Source organism: Aptenodytes patagonicus, chromosome 22, assembly GCF_965638725.1.
Source record: "Aptenodytes patagonicus chromosome 22, bAptPat1.pri.cur, whole genome shotgun sequence".
Classification (NCBI taxonomy): domain Eukaryota; kingdom Metazoa; phylum Chordata; class Aves; order Sphenisciformes; family Spheniscidae; genus Aptenodytes; species Aptenodytes patagonicus.
This window is the reverse complement of record NC_134970.1, coordinates 1387711-1404142: the sequence shown is the minus strand read 5'-3', so window position 1 is coordinate 1404142 and position 16432 is coordinate 1387711. Positions and strand designations below refer to the sequence as shown.

Here is a 16432-nt window from a genome sequence, read left to right as displayed (position 1 = left end):
AGACAATAGAGGCTGTTGCTTTCATTTTTACTTCAGTGATTTGATTTAATTATTAAAATGCATTTATTTATTTTGTGTTAGGGGGATGTTACTTGTTGAATCCAAGCTTGAGAACCTTTTGAACATTTAAACCATGTTCTGCTGAGTTAGGAAAATGCACTCCTTCCTGTATTTAGTTTCAGAATGTGTCTTTTAAAGTCCCAATACTTAAACCATTACATTTATGTATGTCTAACAAGGTTTACATTCCAGTCTTCTACATGAAATAGTAAATGATCAAAAGCTAGTTGTTCATCAAACTCCGCTTTTGGCTCTACGATAAACAATTACTGCCTTTTGAAATAACCTTTTACAGAGTTTCATGTCTTTCAAACCTATACTGTTTACCCATCTAAGTATCACTTTTGTCCTGTGATTTCACATCTTAATATACTTTATTTTTTTGCTGAACATGTTCAAAACACATTTTCATGTTTTGATACGGGAAAATTTCTCTTAACTGTCTAGAAAACTGTGAAGAATGGGATTAAGCTGATATAGTTGTAAATATCTGATTGGTCTCTGATGTGAAATAAGCTTTTTTTGGATTTGCCTCATCTGTATCGTGACTTCAGGTTTCTGATGTAATAAGTAAAATCTATTTCTCAAAAATAAAAATGTGATCATTTGCTAATCAGTATGGCTGTGAGTTTTAAATACAAAAAGTAATCTTGAGTGCAGTTGAATTGGGAAGAGACTACAAATATTGACATTGAAGTAGATTAAAAATGTACAGTGTGTTGTAAATTACCAAAGGAAGTGGATAACCATTTATTTTCTAACTGGAAAGTACTCATTTTCTGTTCAAAGAATTAAATGCTTCAGGAAATGGAGTGGGGTGCACACCCATTATCAGCAGTTCTTTAGGTTTTTTCCTACTCTTACATAGCGTAAGGGAAACAGGATGCTGTCGCTGTTGTGTGCATGCAAAGCGCTGCAGTGCGTCCTGCAGATCTTGCTGTGGTCCCGCATTTCAAAATCCACCTTAGCTCTGGCTGTGTCATCCCCTAAGATCTATGAGATGCAGGTTGTAAAAGCAAATTTCAAAATGATATGTAACCAGCAATTTTCAGGCGTAGAAAGTCCTGAACTGCATATCTGCCTCCAGACTGGCTGTGAAAATGTGCGGGCTGGAGCTGGGGAGCCGTGCAGTGTTGGGCTGGGGGCCCCAGCTGCGCAGCCCTTGGGGAAGGGTCCTGCAGGAGGGGCAGGCAGCGACTGGGACTGCACTGTAATCTCACCATCTTGTAGGTATGGAAATGGCACCTGAGGGTAGGTAGTTTGAGTTGTTACTGAGGTTTTCTGGGCGCTTTGGGTATTTTTTGTTTGCTTGTTTAAGGTCTTTTCTACCTATTTGTGACATCTTGGTGGGCTACAGCCATGGTAGAGACTGCCTGAGAAGCAGAGAAAGCCTTCTGAAATTATGTATCGGGATGTTATTTCGAAGATGTCTTAGTACTGGTTTTAATCTATCTTTTTGCCCAATTTCTTTCTCCTGAAAGAGTTTTAACTCGGTATCGAAACATAACTGATGAGAGCAAGTCTCCTGCTGCTTACACTCACCAGTGCTACCAACGCTTACTCTGATGCTTTCTGAGACAAACAGATTTATAACTTAATGAGTGCAGATTGCACTTGGCTCTCCGCACTGCGCCAAGCAAATACAATCGCAGCCCCTGTGAGAAACCGGTGAGCTACGGCTGAGCGAGAGACCCGTCCTTTCTGTTGCCCCTTGTGCCGTTTGTGGGAGGGCTGGGCAAGCCGAGGGACGACTCCTTTCTGTGCAGCAAGCACATTGATAATAAGCATTTACTACAGCCAAGGTCGTTTTCCTACGGTATTAAATTTCTCTGTTTTTCTGTAGGAAATGTCACAAGGAATATGGTTTCCCCAAGGCACTTTCTTCCTCATGAAGGAGCAAGAAGGTGACTCACCCAGACACTTTAGAAAGCCAACAGCTTGAGGAGAGGGGCAGATGCCCTTTCATCGTTGGCTTGAACAAATGATTTGCCTGTATTTGCGTCATGGGTCTAGGATGAATCTTTTGAATGTGTATCAGATGTTTGTTTTAATATTGCATGAGATTATTTATTGGAAATGGTGTCCTTTCAGGAGCTGAGCTGCTAGGTGGTCACTAGTTGGAAATTTTAATTATTCTAAGCTAGTAAATATCAAGCACAGTGTTTGTGCCTTTTGTGTAGTGAACATCCTCTTTTCTGCGTGTATGCAAACCATGTCAGTAGTATGACATTGTATTGAGATGAGAAAGGCAGGTGGTCTTGTGTGGGAATACTTAGCTGCACAGGACTATTCTTTTTTTATTCCATGTCCAGGGCAGTGCTTTTCAAAGGCGCTTCCATTTATTGTTGTGTGGCTTGACAACAGGTTGACAAGGCAGGTCAAAGGGGCTGAAATATATAATGTATGTCTTAAAACACGTGCTGTATGTTCTGTTGTCTAAAATAGGCTAAGTTGGCAGGCAATTTAGCCTACTGTCACGTGAAAGTCCTGAAATGGCATTTCAGTAGTAAATTAAGTTTTTGACTAGAATGGTGTTGGATGTAGAGACCAGAAAATAAATCTTTACTAACTTAAGATTGTGCTGAAGTATTACCATTTGGTTTTACGGTGTCCTCCATGTGCTTAATTCTTAGTGAACCAGGTTGTCTGTAGCATCGACTTTCGTCAACCCTTTCCCAGCAGGCATCTAAATTCCAGTCCAGTTTGTGAGCTCTGCTGAACTTCCGATTTTTATTGTTTTTCATACTGTCTATATTGTCTTCCCCCCGCCCCCCACGTGCCTTTGTAAGCCATAGCATTACAGTCCGCGCTGTACGTTAACTTGCTGATGCATCTCTTGTTCTTGCTTGTCTCCTCTCCAGGTTCCAATGATTCTGGTTGGCAATAAATGTGACCTGGAGGAAGAGCGTGTAGTCGGCAAGGAGCAGGGTCAAAACTTAGCAAGACAGTGGTGTAACTGTGCCTTTCTAGAATCGTCTGCAAAGTCTAAAATCAATGTTAATGAGGTAACTATCAGCTGTTCCCTTGTCTTTCCTACTTCAGCATGAGTGCCACATTAAACCAGCGTGCAGTCCTTCATATATTTCTTAACTGGGAAGATTCAGGATGATTCTGAAATTTCAGCCTAAGAAAGGCTTGCAATGCAGTGTATTTAGCTACTGCTTTCTGATTGTTTTAAGGAGATCTGTTCCTTTTTCTCTGTAAAGGGTGGGTGACTTCTCCAGGTAAGTGCTTTCTATAGCCTGTCAGAAGACGTGAATAGCAGAGGGTCCTGAGTAAACCCAGTCAACTGGATGAGTCTTCGCTTAGATAAACTTTATTTGGAAAGTATACTTTTTTCAAGATAACTGCTGCTGCTGTTCAGAACATGGATTATGCCCCGTTGTATTACATGTCATGTTGCATAGTGTTGGCTGTTGGTTTTGAAAGTATTTGCTTTTCACATTCCTGCTATGTCTGGTTGCTCAAGCAGACATCCCATCACAGTCCTCCTCTGGTAAGCTACTAACTTACTGAGACAGTGTCCAAACATATTATCTGTCTAAGCAGTTCCCCCTGTCTAAATAAGAAACACCTTTGCAATCGGTGTGCCTTTTGCTGCTGCCTGAGGTGGTGTGGTTCTGCTGAGGGAGCTCTGCTTGACATCAGCACCAAGTTTTTATTCTCTGCTGTGAATTATCTGACTGTGACAGAGGCCAGGTTTCCAGCCACAAAAGCTAAGGTGACCCCATTGAGCGTAGCTGGTTTGGTGCCAGGAGATAACTGGGACCGTTTAGGAGGCTGTGTGATAAGCGGGAGCAGTAGGATCTTGGACTGGACCCAGCGTTAATTTGGCAGCTAGTGGGATGTGCGCAGCACTGCATCTACCCAGTTGAAAGGGAAGGGAGCTCCAGGCTGAATGAATTGCAGCTTCTGTGGTTGGGATTAGCCTAGCTGTAGTGTGCACTAATCTAACCCGGTAAATATAGCTCACTGAGCTAGACTCCTGCCAGAAGGGATTTTTGTGTGTGTGTGTCTGAGCTGTAGTAAAACTGACTGTTAATGAAGAAACTAGTGGCTCAGTCATCGAACGGATCACCATGGAGTATAACAAATTCTGTTTTATTTATATTTCCGCAATTTGTGGCAGAGACTGACCTCACGTTAGCCAAAGTTGCCTTAAAGCTCTCCTGAGAGCTGTGCAGGAAAGGGGATTCTCTAGTAGGCAGAACACTGAACCGTCCTGGGGCGAATGCACGCCCGTGGTTTACATACAGTCATCCTTTACGTGTGAATCCTGTGTCTCTGTATTTCCCTGTCCTGTCTACTGCCTCCAGTGAAACTCAGATCACAGAGAAGAAAATTATTAACTGGAAGATTAGTTTCTGGTTTTATTGTGATTTTAATTTTCTGGTTTTCTGCCAGTTTATATTGTCTGGTTATGAAAAGCATAAAAGCTGAGGAAATCAAAGACAAGAAACACTGTGAATCAAGCAACTTACTGTACTGGTTATTTGTTTGTTCTGCTGGCTCATGGACTGGAGAAGGATTTGCATTATTCTGGGTTTTGTTTTTGTTTTTTAGCTACTTTTGGACTTTCTAACTTTGTTAAAATCTGGGCAAAAGGGTGATAAATTTCTGTGTGCCTTTAGAAATTCAGACTCCTCCTGCACATCATAATCACAATCAAATCGTCTTGGCTCTTGTTTATAAAGGCTTAAATACTGAAAGCTGTTTTGCATCAGCATAGAAGATGCCACTTACTAATTGGTTTCTCCTACAGAAACTTTTTCTCTGTATCTCATCTGTACACTTGTGAACGTCTTGGCTGTGTCCACTGGAGATTATGAACTGCTACTTTTGCCTGAGGCTGACAGCAGAAAACTGTAGCAGTAACCTTAGTAAAGGAGTAGCGTGAGCAACTCAAATGCTATTTTAAAATATTTTACATGAGCTCTTGATAAAGCCACCATCATATTCATTCCATTTGAAACTATTTAACTGTGCGCTAGTGCTTTTTCATGTAGGTAATAGCTGGAAAATCTTAAGTTTCCAGTTGTTGCAATTTGTTATAAACTGTTTCTTTGTCTTCTGAATTTCCTTGGAATCAATAAGAATTTGTGAGCTGTCAGCCACTCCAGGAAGGAAAAAAGTAAACAAGGACAAGGGTGGAGCTTTCTGAAGGTTTAAATATTTCTCCTCAATACTGTGATCCAGCTCCAAGCATTTTTGCAAAGCTCATTTTGCTATAAATGGGTTGAGTAGTGCTGGGAAAACAACTCACAGCAAAAGCGTTCACAAGAAACTTGTCTCTGAAGCTGAAAGAGGCCCCTGTAATCATCCCCTTCTGGAAATGTCTGAGTTCAGGGCAGATGTTTTGCTTCTCCTTGCAAATTTTATTAATAAACTCAAAAGATTAGACCAGGCAAAAAGGTGAGGTGATTAACAGCTCGAATCTGTTTGGCGAAGAGGAAAATTGACAGTGCATCCTGTGCAGCGGGTGAATGAAGACCACTTTTGAAGGTGAAAGCCAGGGAAAAGGGATGCCTTTCCTTCCCGTGAGGATACGCTGCTGGTGGTGTAGCAGTGCTCTGCAGAGACACTCATCAGCCCAGGGAGCACCAGTGAGATGATGATCCTCAAGGATATTATACCTGTCTTTTAAAAAACCTTTTGTCTTTTCCCAGTTTTCTCCCACTTTTCCAAAGCAAGGGATTTGTGGCCGTTTCACTGCCGTACTCTTCTGAAGCCTTTGGTCATATGCAGCCTGAAGGGGAAAGCTGTATGCTGCAGGATGAGAGTTTACAGCTCCCTTATATTCTGCACACTGAAGTGAGCTTTGTGCTCTCTTGTTCCATAAGCAGTTGCCTGAGAAACATGTTTAAGTAAATGCAAGCAGTTTAATTGAATTTATAAGACTGCAGCCACCAGGAAAGAGTATCAGCTTGCCAACTTGCCTAATTTTTGATACTTGCGTAGCGTTCTATCGCTTTGATTTTTTCAGTTTGTGTTTTTCATTTTCAGATCTTTTATGACCTGGTCAGACAGATAAATAGAAAAACACCAGTGGAAAAGAAGAAGCCTAAAAAGAAATCGTGTCTGCTGCTTTAGACTCCCATCACGCAGCAGATCTGAGCCAGGTAAGAGGTGTCTGAATTACACCCACAGCTCAGGCGATGGGACCGTGAGCTGCTCCCAGCAGGGGAAGGACTCGCTCCCCTTCCCTCCACTCCTCTTTCTTCTGTCTGCTCCCAAATACAAAATTCCTTCCCATTCTGCCGCATTTGTTGGACTTTTTTAAAAGTCAGTTGCACTGACTGACCTGGCAGAGAAATACCAGCTTCTCTCCCTTTCCCCTTTGCTTGGGTTGATGAGTGCAACAGAGCAGGAACTTCCTTTTTACTCTTGCAGGTTCTCTGTCTGTCTTGTGGCACCATGGCTCAGTTTTGCTTCCTTTTTATCGTCTGCTGAAATTTGGTAGCATCTATGTCACTTGTGTTATTGCTGCAGCTGCTGTCTCAGTCCTAGGTGCTATGGGGACAATTGCAGATTGGTTTGGGTGGGACATGGATTTCAATGGTGCAGAAATAAAAAGCTGCCCACCAAAAAAAACCTAAACACCCCACCAAAAACAAAAACACACCCCAAGGTTGGACATAGCTATAAGTAATCTTCCTGTGTATCTTGGCAGGGTACTCTGTGTGCTTACAGCTGTTCTGTCGCACTCCTGAAAGAAAACGGCATTTCTGTAGCTTCAGGTTTTGGACAGAAATACCGCCTAGGCTGCCTGTGAGCTGTTCGCCTGTTAGCACACGCGTGTGCTGCATGGCACCCTTCGGAGGCAGAGAAGGTGCGGGGTAAATGGCTCGTCTCGGCGCTAGGAAGTAAGCAATGGTCAGAAAGCGAGCAGATCGTCCCGAATGGTGGTCGTAGCGCAAAGCGCGTTCAGCCTGCGAGCGCAGCAGGGCAGAGTGGCAGCCCGGCCCCGTGGGGACGAGTCGGGGAGCAATGAACTCGCTGCAGCGCTCTGGCTGTGCCGGCTGCCTTCGTGATCTTAGGCTGCACAGGCTGTCAGCTTGCCTGCTCAGGCAGCAATCGTCTGATGATTTCTGTGACCCATCAGAAGCTCAGTATTCTGTTCTTTAGTTTCATAAATAGGTGCAGCGTAGCTGGCAAAGCAACTCAAGTGCCCTTTGCCCTACAGCGTTAAAGACAAACCCCTGGTCATAGGAGGATTTCGGGGATGAATTCCTGAAAATAGGTGGCTCTGCCTTCTGCCAGATCTGAAGTTCATGCTGCAGATGGCCATTTATGTAGCCTAGGTGTGATTGAGTAGGATAAATGGAGCTATGCAGTTAACCTGGCTTCTAACGGCTTGTGCTTTATTGATTGATGAGTCTCTTACCCTGAGCTTTGAATGCCAGAAAACAATAGCTTAGGGTTGTGGGGAGACAATGGCTTTAGGAAAAGAAATTGAAGAGTAGTCTCAAGTGGTTTTTCCTGTTCCTCAGGTGATACATCTGAATTTAGCTAGTGTGGCGGCAGCCAGGATGACTTCTTGGAGATGGGCTTCCCCAGCCCCGGGGAGGACGTGCTCCCTGCCGGGCTCGGTGTGCTTCTGCCCTTGCCCTCCTGCCCGGGATCCTGCGCTGCAAAGCCCAGCGTTGGCAGCAGTGTAGCACTGAATTATCAGCCACTGCTAAAGGAGTTCCTGCGTTCGGTCAATTACTGATGAGACTTCTCATAATGTGCCCCCAAATCTGCTCTAGGTCGTCAGAATGCTTCACAGTGTCTCCCCCATTCTTTGTAAATCTCTTCCCCATTCATTGCCTGTTTGTTACAGCTGCAGTAGGGCTCGGGGAGGTCTCCAACTCAGACTTTAAGAGCATCTCAGAAGTATAAAAGGTGAAATCCCTCTCCCATAAGTTGTTCATCCATTGCTGAATTGAAAATCCCCTGGAAGGCTGCCTGTCTCGTAAAGCAGATGAGCTGGGAGGACGCTATCGTTATCACAGCAGAAAGACGGGGTGGCGGCTCCTCTGTCACTGCTCTGCTGCAGTCGTGATAAAACAAGAACTTGTTTCTTAGAGTTACGGTTTCCAAAGTCTCTTTTCTTTCTGTACCTCCGAACTCGGAGGATGGTAGGGAACAAACCCCAATACTCGAGGAAGACAAGCTCTTCCTGCTGAAGTGCTGCGTGTTTTCACAAGCCTGGGTGCGGGCAGTTGTCTGGGGAAGCTTTCAGGCCTTTGTTCGAGACAGTTCATCTCATCGGTAGGATGAGAAACATCCCTCCATCATCTTTTTTTTTACTTTTTCTAGATTGCAGGAATGAAGAACTGTTGCCTAAATGGAAAGTGCCAGCATTCCCAACTTCAAAAACCTTATGGAAATTAATAACATATCTGAAGAAGCTTCTCCTGTTTTTATACACTATGAGAAGAATTTAGATCATAAAATGGTTTGCACACAGACCCTGGAAAAAGAAATTGCTCTGTGTATATCTCTTGGAAATTTAAGACGATAGTACTCCTCCTTTGCAATAGCAGTTAACAGATGTGAAAATAAATATAATTGACTCTAGTGTATGATTATACAAAGGAGCATGGATGCATTTCAAATGTTAGATATTGCTACTATAATTAAAATTTCATATTGACCCTTTTATCATAATTTCTCCCCATCAAGCACTAAAAAAGTTCCACCGTTATATATCTATAACTATAGATATATGCTATCTGAAATTTCCCTTTGAACTCACTGCAACAAATAACTTTTTGAGTCATTGACTTCATTTTATATTTAAAAGTTATGGAATATCATTATTTTCATTCTGCCATTATATTCTAATTAAAAATGTTTGTGCATAATGCTTTGGAAAAATGGGTCTTTTATAGGAAAAAAACTGGGATAACTGATTTCTATGGCTTTAAAAGCAAAACTATATAATATACTAAACCAACTCTAATATTGCTTCTTGTGTTTTACTGTCACAGATTAAATTACAGCTTTTATGAATGATTAAATTTTAGTACATTTTCATTTTGTTTCTGTGTGTTTGTTACCGTTTCCAGGCTTTGGTTTTTATCCATTTTTTGTGAATTCCTCTTCCATTCTGGTAGATCAAGTATTTTGTTGTAACAAATACCACCAGTATGTCATTACGCTGATGCGATGTCTTCATGCACCCTCCTTGTTGGGTGTATTTAATCATATCACACACTAAAGTACAGAAGGCTACTTTGAATTGGTTTTGTATATTCTTTTCAATGTTTAAAGATTGTATTCTGCTGAAAATACTTCCTCTGTACAATTATTTTTATGTGTACAAATTTGGTTTAATACTGTGTCAAGGTCTGACTTTTACTATGATCTTCGCTTTCACACGATCATGTACTCCGAGGGTAGGATCCCTGTTTTGAGGATGCCACCCGCCGGGCAGGAGCCCGTGATGATCTCTCGCGGTCAGCGTCCCGACACGAAGCTGTGGAGTTGAAAGTTGGTTCTGTCAAAATACAATTTCAACAAAGCAAACAGCTGCTTTATGGTTGTAGACGAAATCTGGCTAACGTTACCTGATCTGCACAGTCAGGCAAAGGGGCTTTTTGTTTCATTTTGGGTTTGTTTCTGGTTTTTAAATACCTGTTGGTTTCATAAACTTTAAAAGAGCAGGATATGAAGAGACCCATGGGTGCTCAGCCTCGATCCTCCTGTGTATATGCAAGTAAAAGAGCCGCCTTTGGGACCTGTGGGGCCCAAACGCCATCCTCGGTGTGATGCTGCTGGAATTCCTGCAGTGTTGGAGGACTCGCTCCTGCTTCGCTTCTGAGTAAGTGAGAAGAGAAATGTATCTTCACAGTGGAGAAAACTCAGGACGGACTTTGTCCTGGTTGTTTAAATGGGAAATCTAAATGTAATAGCTGGTGAACAGTTGTTCCTGGACCTGTTGTATAGTTTTATTGGAAACCAGGGGGGAGAAATTTCTATAAATAGGTTTTTCTAAAACTGCGTTACTGATGCAGCTGTCGAATTATACATAGATCCCAGTTTCTAAATGCAGCCCAAACAAGACTGGATGAAAATATTTGGATGACGATAATGTGAACACATCTGCCTACTTACAAGCTACTAGGGCAAACGTAGTTACTTAGCTGGCTGTCTTCAACCTACCTATGCGCTTCCTTTTTCAGGAGGAGCAGAAGCATGGTATTTGCAGGTTGGTTATCTTTACTAAATGTAAAAATATTTTAGTAATAAAGTAATTTTAATGTACATGCTGATTGCTAGATGTCTCTTCTATAAACGCAGAAACCTAACCTTAATTTTCTAGATACAGTGCGGTATGTAAGTTCATCAAACCTCATTGCATAAGTGCCAAGTGTGTTTTATACAGAAGAGCCGGCTACGTTCTCTCCTGCCAGCGAAGCTGGGGGTGCACGGTGACGGGGGTGCTCAACCTGCTGGTGCTTTTCCATGTCACTTCTGAACTTTGCGTCTGCAGCGTCTCCCAGTCCGGCTGTTCCCGCGGTGTAACTGGTTGGGCTGGTGAAGGCAAGTCCAGCCTCTTCAGTGGCACTTTTTTGTCTGTAGCGGGATCTGCTTGGAGCACGTCGGGGCCCGCTCCCAGAGCGCTGGGCAGCAGATTGGGTGTCCGAGGGCCACCCGATGGTGGCTGTACCAGGTGCTCCCCGGGGAGATGCGTCTGCTCCATTCACCCCGTCTCCTGCAAAAGCTGGAGCGCGAGAGAGGTTTGTAGTCGATGCTGGCTTCCCAGGAGAGGCAGGAATGGCAGGCTGAGCCCGGGGTGCTCTCTGGGTCGCAAAATGAATAGTAAATTGGTGTAAGAGATGGAGGAAGAGGTCGAAGCCGGGTGGAAACACTTCCCAAGCCTGTTGGCTTTGCCACTAGATGGTGGTGTCGGAAAACATCAGGGGCTGAGAGGGGCTGGGGCGGTGAAGGCACTGGATGACCTTACACCAGAGTAGGAACAGTTTGCAGGGTGAAGCCCCGGTTCCAGAGGTACCGGCCCCGGGGCGAGGCGGCAGCGTGGGGTGCGCGGTGCCGGTGGCGGGAGGACGGTCCCGCTCCAGGACGCCTCAGTGCGCTTCCCTTTGGACCTTGCACAATGAATTGGTTTTCTCAGTGGATTAGACTTTTTTTTTTATCTAATGGATTTTAGCACAATAGCCCGAATCCTGCCCTTGGATACACTGCAGCAGACGCAACGTAGTTTTTTGTCCAAACGGAACGTGTCCTGAAGCACTTGGTGTTTAATGTTTCACTGGGTTAAAAATAAGTTTACTGAAGAATGTCCTAAAGAAAGGTTAAAATAAAAACCTTCCAGAAGTAGTCGCATGCTTCTGCTTTTGACCAGCATCCAATCAAGCAAAGTAACATTTTGCTCCAAGGAAAGGAACACATTTAAAATTTCAATGAAGCCCCACAGTCCCCAAAGTCATCCAGCTCCTATTTGCGTCGATTCGAGCCGTGCACAAATTCAGCCAAAGTGATTCACTGCTGTCTCTACAAATACGCCGTTCTTAAAATTCTCAGCCTGTATTTATCTATTTTCTGTGTTATCTAAAGGTTATTTTAAATCACGTTTTCCCATCTAATGTGGGTTGGATCAGACAGTAACTGCCTGGTAATGCCCTGCCTTGCAAGTTTTGATTTTGATCCAAACACACAAGTGAAGCAGGAGCTGTGGAAGGAAACGTCATGTCGTCGTCAGAGCAGTGGTGCTGGTGCACGTCTGATCTGCTCCACTGCCTCTGAGCTGCAGAGACGTCCTCGACGTTGAGTGCTGATGTGTGAGGTCTCGCATCCAGCAGCAACACGAGAAAATTCATGTGAAGTTCAGAGGCAACCTTTGCAAAGTCACCAAACTAATGAATGTTTTATCTATTTATTTTGCCAGGACTAGGCACTGAAGAAGTGAAATTGAATTTTACAGTGGACCAGGCGCCATTCGGTGAATAGCCAGGCACGTGCCGAGCCACCCTCCCCGCTGGGTCTGGGAGCCAGCGCTGGTTTCCTCTGCAGCGACTGTTCAGTGCCCTGGCTTTCAGCTGCAGCGCAGTTGTCTGCCCGGCACGGTGCAGAGGCTGTCTCTGGTCTTCCTGGAAAGAAAATCCCCAAATTCAGAGACGGGCCCTGCGCAGGAGGAGGGAGAGGAGCCGCTCTGGAAGATCCCCAGCAGCATCACGAAGCTCTGGCACAAAAAAAGAAAATGCCCAGCAGTAAAAACGGCGCTCGGCTGAGCTTGGTGCCTGTGGGGTTTCCTGGACTTTCAACTTGGATTCATTGCCAGTGAAGGCGCTCAGTGGCCCGAGGTTCTGTGCAGTGTTTTGTGATGGTTTCACCCACCACTCACCTGGAAAACCAGTTCCCCTTCCATGAGGGTAGCTGCTGTGAGCAGGGACAGGAGATGCTCCTGCCTGCTCCGCTGCCTGCGCCTCGGAGGGGCTCCTGGTCTGCCTGGGCCATGCTGGAGTCTCCTGCCTGGGGTCGGAGCCGGGGACAGGCAGGTTTGGCCAATGTGTGCCCGTGCTGCGGAGGGCTCTGAGCTCCCAGCCTGGGGCAGCTCAATGCAGAGCCCCAAGCCAGCTCTAGAAACAGCCTAATTAGAGGCTATGCCAGGGCTAATTAGCCATGCTGCAAGCTCACAGTAGCCCTGGCACAGTGCTGTGCTAATGTGGCTGCTCCTGGCTGAGGCCAGGCTCTTGTCTTTAGCTCAGTTACTTGCTAATCCCAGTGTTGGGAAACAGTGTTTGTATTATCCTGGGACTGAAACAAGCCTTTTTTTCTCCCTCGCTTTGCAGAGAACTTGCACACAAGTAAACTCAGCTCATTCCTTGTGTCTGTCAGCAGCAGGTAGAGGCCAGAGTGGCGAGTGACGCCCCCTTATCTACAGTGTCCTGGATCCTCTGTCCCTCATCCCTCTCCAACGGGATGCACTTCGGAGGGAGCAGCAGCAGCAGAGGAAGATTAAATCATTTGTCAGAGATTTTGGACAAGTCAGTGACAGAGCTGGAGTCCGAGGTGCCCATCCTGCTGGCTTGGCCATGGCAGCTCTTGATTAAATCCCGATCGCACCATGCCCTTTTGGGACAGAGGAATCGCTCAGACAAGCGTGTATCGCTGTCCCCGCCACAGCCACTCTCGCAGTCCCAGGCAGAAGCCCGAGTTCAAACATCCGTGGCATTTTCTTTGGGTGGTACCAATGTTTAAGGCCAAAAGCCAGCTCCCTTGCTGGCATGTCACGACGGCTCGGGGGTGAATAAGGAGCCTGTTGTGCTGCAGAGGGGAGGATGCTCCGGGTGCTGGCAGCGTTCCCATGCTGCATGCCCGCGGGAGACGGCTGCGGCACGCGGGCTGGGCGGCAGCAGCAGGGCATGCATGGCCGGCAGCTGCTCTCCGCCGCCGCGGCCAAAGATCAAGCAACAAAGGACAAATTCATAGGGCCGAGAGCGGCTCAGTGGGCTGAGCACACTGGTACATTATGGAGCTGGGCGAGGCAGGGCCGGGCAGCCTCTCGCCTCCGGCAGCGGGTGACGACCACCTTGTGCTGTACGGGACCACCTTTGCTCGCAGGATGCTGCCGGAGGCTCCTGGGATTAATTTACGTGTAGCACTGTTTTGCGGTCAAGAAACCTGAGAAACCCCTGGGTGTCCTTCAGAACGACCCTACGGAGAGCAACAGCCACCGTGAGCTGAGCTCGTCTCGGCAAAATAGAAGTTAATGATAATTTTGCCTTTTTTTTCCCGCAAGTGTTTTAAATGTAAATCAAGTTTCTTGCAACCCATTTTGAGTGAATGATGGGCGAGCTGAGTGAAAGCAAGTGGCGTTGCAGCTCTGCTGCCCTTTCCTACCCAAGTTGTTACAGATCGTCGGACAAACTAACTTCAGATATGTTATACCTTTACTCAACCTTCCCCGTGGTTGGGGTGTGGATATAACATTTTGAGGGCCACAGACATCCAGCATCCTACAACCATTTTTCATTTAGCTTTGGAAATAAGCAGTGTCAAGCTGCTGTGTCAGTGTTGCTTAAATTCACAGGAGGACTCATTTGATTTGAAGCACTGTATGTTATTAAATATGACTGCACAGGCACCCCTGCGGGATAATCCTTTATGATAAATGATGTTTGAAATGAGGGAGACCCGATACTGGCCGTCTCACACACCGGTCACAGTTAATCTGCAGGAACAGGGAAAGGCACAGCTCAATCACGGGTGTGCGGAGCAAAGGGCAGAGGCTGGACTTTGACAAACCAGCAGCTAAACCTGCCACACGATCGGCCCAGAGTGTTGCAGCAAAGACAAACTGAAATGGAGCATCTTTCTGTAACGCAGTAAAGCCAACGCTTACGTACCCGTGGGTTTCTCTCCTGTAATATGTACCTTGGTCAACTGCCTCGGTATTTTCTACTGCAGAAATCTGGCAAGAAACTGAAAAGGCAAACAGAAGCCTCTTGTTTTCTGAAATCCCACTAGAAACATACATGAATTTCAATGGAAACAAGAGAAAGCATCCATTTTCTGTAGGACTCTAGCCCAGGGAGATACTTAGTTGTCCTGTCAATATATCACAGGCTCTAATAGAGCAAACAATAACGTGTCTTACTGGCCTTGGAGTGAAGTTTTCTGATCTAAACGTGTCGATTCAGCTCTGACATGAAAATCCATTAAGGCCCGTGATGCACGGCGAGGATAAATGTGCCCGTCAGCCCCAGCTGCCTCAGCAGCTCCTCGCCACTGGCCCACAGGTCGCTCTGGGGCTGGGAGGCTGCGCCCGGACCGAGCCCGAGAGGGCTGAACAACGGCACCACGGGTTTAAAAGAAACCATGGTGAACGTACAGTCTTGTCACCGGTTGGGACTTACACAGTTAACTCTTTCAGTGCCCGCTCTCAGCTGAAAAGACTACCCCAGAAGAGGTTTTCTCCAAGAAACTCTCGATGTCCTGTTTGTTAGTGGTTGTTCAAAGGGTTTCCTCATTACCAGTAAACTTTCAGAGCTCTTCTGCCCCCACTCCCTGAGATATTAGAAGAACTGGACATCTTCAGGAGATGGATCAAGCTAAACGAGTCCTCTAACAATGGCCTCTGCTCGCTCGAAACCCCAGAAGGCAGGGCTGGGGCTGCTCTCCCCTTACAGCCTCTGCTCCTGCCTTAGCGGGTCGCTCCTGCAGCCGCTCACGGAGGGGAGACCCTGGGAGCCTCTGCCAGGAGGTGCTGGCTTCAACCCCGTCCCAAGCAAGGTTTTGCATGTCATGATGACAGCAGAGCAGAAAGCAAGGAAGCCGCTCTCGGGGTTGGTATTTGCTGCTGCTCAGGCTCTGTGCACCTGAGCCAGGCTGCAATTTTGGTGTGTTAAAAGTTGCCATATGACTGTGTCACAGCTGGGTTGTCCTGCTGCAGGTTTCACACCAGTTTTTGCAGGAGCAGGACCTGGATTTGCTGCACTCCTGAGCTCAGGGTGTTCCCTTTTATTCAATACACGATGCAGAGTCTGATTAGCAGCCGACAGGCAGCTTTTGGCCCTCTCCTTCTGAAACAATCAGTGTTTAGGGCTTGACCGAGAAGGATTTGGTGTGAGATAAGCTTCTCAGAGTGGGGCCAGGACTGAAGTAATAATTGAGTAAGTGTGAGGCGGTGAATAAGACACGTAAGGATGACTCAGAGCAGCTGGAGGCAAAGCTGCTGCCCTTGGGAAGGAGGGAAAAGGCTCCTTGGTGTCTCCTCTGCTGCCTGCCAGCAGTGGGACCAAGCTCTTCGAGCTGCCAGAAGTAGATTTTCTAGGGGGAAAGACTGGGAAGGGACTTCCCTGGGGACTGTGCTGGGGTGCACGGCGCCCCGAGTCCCACTGCAGCCTGTTCTGGGTGCTTGGTCGCGGGGCTGGGTGCCTGCTGTTCTCACACAGCCGTTGGGGTCATGGAACCGCAGCCACTTCTGCCTCGTCCGTGCCGAGGCCGGGGCTCGAGGCGCAGCCGGGATGGCGCAGCGTGTGCTCGGCTTCAGCGAGGGAGACACAAAGTTCAGCACGTGCCCGTACGTGCCCATGGAGCTGGGGCCCAGGACCCGCGGTGTTCCCTGCCTCTGGAAGTCAGGTGTCTTCCCCTGGAAAACGTCAATTTATTTGCTGTTGTATTATGTGAGTTGTGCATTCCTAATAGGATTGGGGGTGTGCTGTTGCCGTCTCACCTCACTTCTGTCGGATTTCCTACTTCCTTTAATTTTTTATCAATTTGTTTGGTTGCTGCTCTCAGTAGAGACAGCTCTATGGGAAGTAGAAGAAATCAAGCTTTTATTTTTAGAAACTGCAAAAAGAGTTCAACCCAAGCCAAATACGATTACTTCAGGTTGCACGCAGGCTTCTGAGAAGCAAAG

General features: G+C 46.2%; 1 protein-coding gene across 5 annotated transcripts in view; it reads left to right on the top strand.

Annotated features, from left to right (window-relative positions):
* Positions 1-10311, top strand: part of RAP1A (RAP1A, member of RAS oncogene family) — a 43737-nt gene extending 33426 nt beyond the window's left edge. For all 5 annotated transcript variants that reach the window (XM_076358335.1, XM_076358338.1, XM_076358336.1 and 2 more), the window contains 3 exons: positions 2922-3065; positions 6064-6179; positions 8362-10311. In XM_076358335.1, coding sequence (XP_076214450.1) covers positions 2922-3065; positions 6064-6150 — 231 coding nt within the window. In that variant the 3' untranslated portion in view covers positions 6151-6179; positions 8362-10311. The remainder of the gene's footprint in view (positions 1-2921; positions 3066-6063; positions 6180-8361) is intronic.
* Positions 10312-16432: the final 6121 nt, after the last annotated feature.